At 36.3% G+C, this 9,614-nt stretch overlaps 1 protein-coding gene across 5 annotated transcripts in view; it reads left to right on the top strand.

Moving 5' to 3' along the window:
* Positions 1 to 29: 29 nt before the first annotated feature.
* The window catches only part of LOC112571175 (pecanex-like protein 1), a 32,372-nt gene continuing 22,787 nt past the window's right edge, over positions 30 to 9,614 (top strand). For 2 of the 5 annotated variants that reach the window (XM_025249997.1, XM_025249995.1), the window contains exons 1-12: positions 30 to 320; positions 969 to 1,153; positions 1,666 to 1,829; positions 2,150 to 2,245; positions 3,130 to 4,110; positions 5,052 to 5,324; positions 5,878 to 6,015; positions 6,380 to 6,430; positions 6,747 to 6,927; positions 7,491 to 7,642; positions 8,140 to 8,233; positions 8,364 to 8,711. In XM_025249997.1, the coding sequence (XP_025105782.1) occupies positions 168 to 320; positions 969 to 1,153; positions 1,666 to 1,829; positions 2,150 to 2,245; positions 3,130 to 4,110; positions 5,052 to 5,324; positions 5,878 to 6,015; positions 6,380 to 6,430; positions 6,747 to 6,927; positions 7,491 to 7,642; positions 8,140 to 8,233; positions 8,364 to 8,711 (2,816 nt within the window). In that variant the 5' untranslated portion in view covers positions 30 to 167. The remainder of the gene's footprint in view (positions 321 to 968; positions 1,154 to 1,665; positions 1,830 to 2,149; positions 2,246 to 3,129; positions 4,111 to 5,051; positions 5,325 to 5,877; positions 6,016 to 6,379; positions 6,431 to 6,746; positions 6,928 to 7,490; positions 7,643 to 8,139; positions 8,234 to 8,363; positions 8,712 to 9,614) is intronic. The other 3 variants (XM_025249996.1, XM_025250000.1, XM_025249998.1) reach the window with 3 other exon arrangements.

The following is a 9,614-nucleotide window of genomic DNA, read 5'->3' as shown; positions in this document are numbered from 1 at the left end:
GCTAGAACACGCATTATCTCGTCTTCCGTGCATAAGCACGAGATTAGAGTGACTGTCGAGTTTTACAATGTGAAAATAGGACGGATTTGCAATTAACATCGAGCAATAATATTTTACGTGGCTGATAAACTGGAGCATCTGAAAATGGTATAGAACAGCAATTTCAGATGGGATCACACATATTAGACATTCTCCGTCAAGGAATTTGGGCATCCTTGACGGGAGGATGGTTCTATGATCCTCAACATGATATCTTCTGTAACACAGTGCATTTGTACATGTGGATGTTCTTACTGGCGTTTCCCTTCGTGCTATATTTGGTGAGTTATCAGTGTACTAGCTTGATCTTTTATTGTATCTTGTTAATTATCCACTTCGATGCCCACGATTTGCATATTTTAAAATGATTGAAGTATTATTGTCCTAAATTGACCTTATTCCGGAAATTCAAAATGCAAAATACTTTGGTTTGTTCATGTAAACATCAACTTTACCTTAAGACTTATCGTGTTCTTAATTCATTAGTCTGAGCATAATAACTTGGGCATATCAACAGCGGAGAAATCAGTTTATAATTAAGAGTATGTAAGGCTGTAAAATCTTTGGAAATATATTATGACGAAGTTGGCAAATGATTCTAATCATGTTCCCTATCAATATTGGGAATTGTTGGTAAACTTCCTCAGCTGTAAGCTTGATTGGTAGACTGTCCTCATTTGACTTATTTTACACAATGCTAAGATAAATAACTTAAATAAAACAAACAAAAACAAAAGTATGCTATGACATTATCCAATCAACACTTAAAAGCTATCTACCAGTACAAATATATATATAACACCCATATATATATATAGCTCTTTTACCATTTCCACTCAAAATCGGGATGTTGTCAATATATTAAAAATAGTCATGTTTTTAAATACTATTTGAAATTTTTAACAAAATTGTTTTATGTTCTTTTTCAGACTCTGGATCCTACTTTAGTCACATGGGGAATCTACTGTTTTGTAATAGGAGTAGCATTCACATTAGTAAAGCTAACCAACTTTAAACTACATCATGTCTTCAATACTGGAGAAGTGGTAGAAGAAGATGGAAAATCAGAAAATGCTGAATCTGAGGATGCTGTTGCAAAGACTTCTGAAAACAGGTTTAGCATTTTCTCTCAGCTTTTATTTCATATTTATCACTTAATTTTTTTCTAGCTGTTAAATTTTCCAAAGCTCTGAATTTTATGAATGAATTTTATGATGAATATATATGATTTAGACTTTAAGACACAACTGTCTAAGTCCTATATATTCATCAACAAAGATTAAAATGTGATGGTTAGTTATGTTGACCAAGAAATGGCTGTTTGGTGCATCAGAGCAAGTGAGGCTGAACAGTTAGTGTAAAGTAGGTTGAAATAGATTGCCTATATGGTTATGATAAATTGCCTTATTAATGTAGTTAAATCTCTGTATAGTTGAAGATGGCATTAATAAAGTTGGTTTGTGTAAACTAATTTTGTAAAGTATAACTGATTCATTATAGGAAATACTATCAGTTTGAAGAAACAGCATAATAATAACTTGAAATTAGCTTTTAAATTATAGTAATAGATCATTATAGTGCATCTTGTGCATTTAGTAAATTTGTTATGATATAATTTTTTGACAGAAGCATTGATAAAAGAGAGTGCATTGAAATGACTACCATCCGCATTGGTCATTTAGCTGGAGGAGAAAGCACTACAGAAGGTGATGCTGAACTATTAACTACCAGAACCAAAGAGCCATATGTAACTCATACTGAGCAGGAAGAAATCATGAATGCTGGCAAAGGTGGGACTTCAGTGCATAATTATTTTTAAATGTGTGCATCTTTTCTTTGCTTGGCTTGTGTTTATTCTTACTGTGCCTATAACTGTTTCCAAGAAGTAGTACTACAGTAGGAAAGCATTAGTATATTCTGCCCTACATTTTAATATAAATAAGTAGAATTTGTAGAGCAACCTCTCAAAACCAGTGTGATAGTAGGAACTGCCTACACAGCAGAGTAAGTTATCAGTCAAATTAACACAGAAGAGGTGTACCTTTACATTTCTTTCTTAATGAAAAAAATAATAATTACCCTCTTATTGTTTGATTTTATTGTACTATAGGCAAGGCACCTTTAGCTGAGATCGAGGATGGAGAGATTTTTTCAGGAGCTGCATTAATGCCTTTTAAAGAAATCAGCCCAGATAGCAGTTTGAATGGTAGGTGAACACTTTAATGCTAACAGTTCATTTCAGTTTTACTTCAGGATTATTTTTATTAAATATAGTGTTGTTTCAATTTTCTTCTTGCCCGTGGCTCCAGTCATCTAACTAATTGATTTTCCAAATTTATTTTCAAGAAGTAAATCTTAGTAAACTTAGTGTGCTTTATTTGATGGAGCTTTAAGAGCAGGTTTTAGGTGATTTAGTAAGAAAGAAACAAGAAAAACAGAGATTCTCCCATAATATTGCCCATAAGGGTAAGAAAATTGGAAGAACAACATAAATTTCTATTTCCCCCACCCTCCCTCATGGGTTTTTTTTTAATCACTTTACATTTTTTGAACTATATATACATTGTATAGCAAACTTAAAAAAAGAAAAAAAGTAGAACGCACACATACACTATCAGAGAATCTGTCTTAACTAGGTTATCTACCCCTACTTCCATCTGGATAAATTCATTTGCATGCAGTAGAATTAGATTTGCCATGAGTGATTTCTAACTTCCCTGTATACTAAGCACACTTATTTATCTGCTTATGTTTTGGTTGCTAATCGTGCATGAGATTGGTGTTATTATTTTTGTATTTATTATAGACTGCAAACCTAAGCCTTCTACAAAATAAGCCATGATATGTATGTTTGCTGGTTAATATTTTATATTTTCTCTTGTGTATTCCATCTGAACATCTATACATTACTATTCTGTTGAAATTTTTTTCAAACTATGCTTTGTGCAGGAATTTTACAAATAAAATTACTAATTTATTTATAATCTTGTGACATGGTTACATGACACAACAGAAGTCTTTGTATTAACACACTTCCTTTTACTCTTTTCTGATAACTTGCGTATGTTACACTTTTTATGTTTTAAACAGAAAATGAAATTAACCTTGGCTGGCGTTGCGGACAAAATGTTCCATTGACCTTTACAACACAAGCTGATATTGAACTTCTTCCACATGGATCAGATTGTACACAGCAGAGTAAGGCTTATAAGGTAGAGAGTGATTTTGATCCGTCCTCTGAGCACATTCCTCATCATCGACTCAAGCATGATCCAAGACTTTCACACAGTACTGCGAGTGCGCAGGACACCAGCAACTCTCCTATACTTAGCACTTTTAGACCTATTCAGCCATTTCATATGTCTCTCCCTCAACGGCTTAGAGTTATCCGTGCAGGTGAATCTGCTTCTGAGTCACCTCGTGTGCATCGTCCAAGTAGTGACAGTGTGATTGTGACAAGCAGTGTAGATAATGATTCAGCAAGGACAAGGCGGAAAATTCATAGGGAAGGGGGTTTCCGAATTAAACACAGATCCAAAAATCCCAGAACCTTGCAGGGTGAGCAGGGACATGGAAAGGTTACTAAGCGGAGAGAATCCCATTCCCTGTCTTTACCAAGGCGGCCAAACATTGCAAGGTCTCTTTCATTATCAGCATTATCCTTTAAAGAAAGAAAGCAACAACAACAGCAGCAAATGCAGCAGCAATATCAACACCACAACCACCATTCAAGTGGCAGTGACATATCAGACATCAGCTCTGGAGAACTGCCTCAGGTTATCACATTAGTTTCTGGAATGTGTGATTCTCGTTTGTCTCAGTTGGATAGTGGAAGGACAACAGACTCAGGTTCTACATTAGTAGACAAAGTGCAGGCACCCAGTCTTGGCATAATGGAAGCATATCACCAAGACTCTGGAATACGAAATAGAAAAGATCAGAATGCTGTTTCACATCAGCAAGTTGGAGAGGAAGGGACAGGAACTATCGCTGCTGCATGCTGCCAGGACATCAGCAGTAACAGAAACATGCAACAGCTATATCATCATGATGATGACTCCTTCACATCAGGTATGCACCATTTCAATATTTTTTAACCCTACCCCTGGTCCAAGAAGTAACAAATACAGTAATAACAACAATTATTTTGATTGTGGCCTTGTTTTGTCTTGTATTTGTTGTGTTTTATTGTGTGTTTTATTGTTTGTCTTTTTTTTTTTTAGTTTTGATTGATTGAGGAATATGTGATTATTGACAGAACTTGTAATGCAGTTGTAGTACCTGGTCTGCACTTAAAGTGCATCTAGTAATTGAGAATGTTCTGTGTACATTTTCTAGAATAAGTATATTGTGAAAATGGGTAAGTAAATGAGGAAGGATAAATCCTTGGGTCAGTTAAAAAGAACTGCACTTTTGTAATGAAATCTTTTTCTTTGACCACTATCCAGCATGCTTAATAAAATTTTTTATCATACTCTTTAATATTTGTTGTGTGAGTTATGATTTTCTTTATTATAGTTCTTTTTAAGCATGTTTTTAACCACAGCATATTTTTGCAGCAATTTCTGACTTATGAGAATTACTGTTATATAACTGATTGAGAGCCAGTGTCAGAGTTAAAGGACTAGTGGATGAAAACCTTTTTTTTAAAAGATTTGCTAAATTTCCTTGGAAGATGCTTTTTCTCTAGATCTATTCACACCCCCATCTGTTGTCAAGATAAATGCGTACAAAAATCACCATGCACAGAAATAGGTCAAAATTGCAAGGTCATATTTGTACACATGTATGTCTTATTATCAATTAATCTCAGTTCTATTGACCGAGGCCTTCACAGTGTCAACATGTGCAATCTTGATGTCTGTATTGTTGACCTCTTTCAGATCCGGTTGAAGCTTTGCAGTCATAATTATACATAAAATTTACAGTGCATAGACTAGTTCTCCAATCCTCGTGTAATTTATATGTTGTATTTTTAAGTGTAAATTTTGACCTCTATTTTTTTTTAATAGCGGATACCACAGATTCCACCAGCACGATGACCAATGAAGATGAAAGTTCTTACGAATTAAGCTCTGATCATCACCCTGTGAGCTATCAGCCACTGGTAGGACTAGAATGCACCACCACACCGAGCAGTCCGTCTGCTGATGAGCTTGAACTGATGCGTAGCAAAGGAGCCATTCCTAAGCACTACCAAAGGCATTCCACGCATCAGACCTGGAAAGAGTCCACACCTGCTGCTGCTGTCAGTGTGTCAGCTTCTAAGACAAAAGGTCAGCCAGGTAAAGTATTCTATTCAATTTTTTTAGGACAGTGAAAGATAGGTGTGTGTATGGAGAGGAGGAGAAAGAAGACAAGGCATATGTGTGTTTTCTTCTCAGTTTTCCTGTCATAATAAATGATTCTTTTTTATGTGATTTTTTTTTTAGTTTACCTTAATTTTTGCTGCTGTTACTTTTGTAATAGATGAAAGTTTTTTTAAAAAAAAAAGTGCAGTGATGGATGTGAGGAGTTTAAATTTAAAGTGTAAAGTTAAAAGGTAAAGGTTGTCCCCTAAACTTTCTTTGGTTGGGAAGTGAGATGTTAGAGGTATCACTTTTCTCAAGGCCATCCTTTTTTTCTATGTGTGTATGAAGGCATTGCTTATCTCTTCCTTGCTGCCTTATCTTCTCCAACCTTCTAATGAGTCAGATAGCCATTCACGACAGCTGGATCTACCTGTTTGAGCTCATTGTGCCACACTAGTATTCACTGGCTCATGTCTGGATTTGGACACCATTGCTCTGTCTCTCTAAGTATATTGTTTGTATAACTTGTTTCCTGTGCCTATTGCAGAAGTTTTATCCACAAGCCCTGGTTCTACTGACCTGTCAGATCCAGAAGAAATCCGGCGAAAAATCATAGAAATCCTGTGTGACCCAGATGAGCACACTGAAGAAATAAAACAGTTGCAGAAGCTTGTGAAATTAAGAAGTAAGTATTCAAAGTGGTTTTGCAGTTACCTAGATTGCACCTTAGCTACTGGAAAGTATTTTCTAGGATGTTTGCTTTCTGGGTGAAAGACTGAGTATAATGGAGATGGAGTCCAAAGCAGATTTGTAAAAGAACAGTAGAGAGCGAGGCAAATGATGCCAGAACCACATGAGCCCAACTGAGTTGGGGGAGATGCCCAAAACCGGGTCCACTGGAAAGGTGTTGTTGCAGCCCTATGCTTCTGAAGGAGTAGCAAGGACTAAACTAAAACATGGCTTTTTCATAAATATTTTATGAAAATTTTATTTGTTTAAGAGGCGATAAGGAGGATGTGATGACTACCTTTGTGCTTTCATTGTTTCAGAGAATCAAGGAGTTACTTACGATAATCAGCATAAAGGGAAAGCAACAGAAGGTAAGTAAGAAAGCCAGGAAAATGACAAACACTCATGTATTTATATTTACTTTTACATCGTTTCTTTTTACTGTAAAATAACTTTCTGAATAAGCTTAACCAGGCTTCTCTTTGACTTGGGTGGCATCTTATGGTAAAGTTACTTAAAATGATTACATACTTGTTTCTTTTACACTATCCTTCCCTCACCCTGTTCCTAAATTTAATGTGTCAGAATGATTTGTTAGGTATGGGTGTCGGTTGTTGCCAGACATATTAACCGATGGGCTTACTGGAGAGCATGATTTGACTTAGTCGCATGCACTACCATTTGTAGCCAAAACTCGCCCTGAGGATGCAGGGCGAAGCAGGAGATTGGTGGGAAGGGATGGGACCCCTCCTGTCCTGTTCAGTACAGAGGAAGAATCCAAGGCTACCATTCCTACAGAGTTCTCTGCCCTTCTTCCAGGCAGCATGGACAAAGGGAAAGCTGACCAAGCAGTGTCCAAGAAAGAAAGGTGAGGATGCAATGGAAGCAGCGGTGGAGAGTTTATGGTCATTTAGCTGCTGTTTTTGAAAAATAATTTGTTATTATAAGCATTTATTTACACCGCATTGTCTGCTTCTAGTCAGTCAAGATGTGTCACTGATTTGAAGACTTAACAATCAAAATGAGCAACCTAACATTAGGAATAAGACAGAACTAATTATTTTCTTAAGAACAGTTTTTATATAAAATGCACTTTAGTAAAAACTGTGCGGTATATGTATTCATGGAGTTGTATTTATGAAGCATGATTTGATTTTTATGACATTTTTAATTTTCATTTTGAATTTCATTTCATTGTGGGCTTTCTGCTTCAGACTTGCCAAGATTATAATGCATGTGCAATCTCACCCATTTTCAGGAAATCTTGCAGAGTAACTTCATCTGCTCAGTGGCTTATGAATTGGGGGTTAGTTTGTCAGGTTAACAGCCTGTGAATTCCCTGCCCATGTTAAGACAGTTTTACCCATGGATAAATAGCCATTGTCATGCAATTAAGCTGTGTACTTGATAACAGTTTTCTTCTCTATGCAGGCGTAGACGCAAACCAAGACCAGTGAAAAGGAGAAAGGATTCCCCACCACCGTCTGTGCTGACCAACATGATGCTTGGGACTGGTGCCCATTTGGCAGCATCTCATGATGATACAACTGATGGTGCTATTCATTGGTTTAGAGATGAATCTGGTATGATGCTGGATAGATCCAAGCTGTCACATTTTCATTGACATGGATACTTTCTGTATTTCTATGATAGTTCATTGCCAGATGGTTTTAAAGAAGGACATTTTTTGAAATCCTTGATTCAAGGTTCAGTTATGTTTGCAAGACCACTTACGAACACCTATCTCTGCATTCATTTTGTTCGACATTTCAATATCACATTTTAACATCACAAAGCTGTAACATAGCAACTGTCAGACTAGAAGCTGCCTGAGATTTTCTGACACTTGTGTATGGTTCTGTGCTCAAAACATGATAAGTGACATAAATAAACTAAAGCTTATAAAGTCTTCTCATTGTTTTAAGTGTAGCCTTCCTTAATTAGAACATTGGTCAATTTGAAATGGGAATGTATGAAATTAAGAGAAAACAAAAGATGCAGAAATCTAAAAATGCATTGTTTAAATTCATTGTAAATCCACTGTTTTAATTAGTATCATATGATGATTTTGGCTCTTTAGGTGTCTGGATGTCGTATGTTTTTGGTGAGAACAGTGCTGGTGTGGCAACTGGAATTGTTGAACCAGACACTTGGTCAGAATCACTGTCAGAAAAGTAAGGGAATTTCTGCATTATAATCTAATATTTTGTTATAGCATGACAGTAGTAGAGCTTTTCAAATAGAATTTTTAAAGGATATTAAGGAAAACTTTTAAAGGCATATGTCTCCTTTCTGTATGTGTAGGTGGTCTATAAGCTCAAGTGGATCCAGCTCCACAGATGTAATAGAAACTCCTCAGTCAGAGGACCGGGGAGATGGTATCTTGCGAAACATAAGTCTTCGAGGTTCTTTACCAGTGCTGGCCCCCAGTGGAGATGCCCGCTCCACTCAGAATATGCTGCATTCATACGTTCAAGCTCTTTTGGAACGCAATCGCACTGGTTTGTCAGAATGCTCGTCGGAAACTGACACCACACATGCCAATACGCACACCACTGACAAGCCCAGGCATTTCTACAAATTGTGGTGCTTCAAAAAAACTTTTTTGAAAATTAGATTCGACAGGCTAGCTTTGTTAGCGCTCCTTGACAGGTGAGAACTTAATTATGAAAATTCTGTATGCATTTAAGAAAAAGTTAAATGCAAATTGACACAGATTGGTGATGAGAAATAATGATGTATTAATTTTTTTGTGGATCAATAGTTTTTTTCTTAAAAATTTCTATGAGACAGAATACATTTCCTCCAACCCTCATTCCCCTAGCCCGTCCTAATGTAGTAATGCATTGCAGATCGACTCACCAAGAAAGAACTACAGATCTTGAGAGACTATGGTGTTTTATTGCAGCATCTAACAGGAAGCTTTTGCAGCTGAAAAGAAATAAAACTAAGAAAGGGCAGAATTTTTCCTTCTTGAATTCTTATAAATTTTGTTCTTTTGTGTTACTGAGTTTCAAAATGAGCATTGTCATACACAATCCACTTTGGGTTAACACAGCTACTCCTAGCACTTCATTCAGTCTTATTACAATGTGTCCAAGAGAAGGTGTAACATGTAAACAATGCATGGAAAATTTACCATTCCACCTGTGAATCAAAGAATGCAGTCACAGTTACTGTGTGCATTGAGAGTAGGCATCTTGAATATTGCCATCTTAATTGAAAAGTGTAGCCTTCCAATGCACAAATTCATTAAAAAATAATAGTTATTTTTTTTTTTGGTCAAAGAATATATTTGGCCAAATATCATTGTCATTTTCTGTCCAATTAGTGGAACTATCATTGCATGCTTTACTTGACCTGCACCACTGTCTGCTAAGCCAGTCCCCCATGCATTGGGGTGATATCTGTAGAGCAACTTAGAGAATGGGCTGAAGAAAGATATTTAAGCTTAAAATGAAACTGTCATATGGATAGTAGTTTTTTGTGTGCGTATACCATATCTACTGAAGCTGATTGTTACATTGTGCAGCGATGTGTCATCCGGCTATAAGA

Source organism: Pomacea canaliculata, linkage group LG8, assembly GCF_003073045.1.
Source record: "Pomacea canaliculata isolate SZHN2017 linkage group LG8, ASM307304v1, whole genome shotgun sequence".
NCBI lineage: Eukaryota > Metazoa > Mollusca > Gastropoda > Architaenioglossa > Ampullariidae > Pomacea > Pomacea canaliculata.
This window is presented reverse-complemented; position numbering and strand designations above follow the sequence as displayed.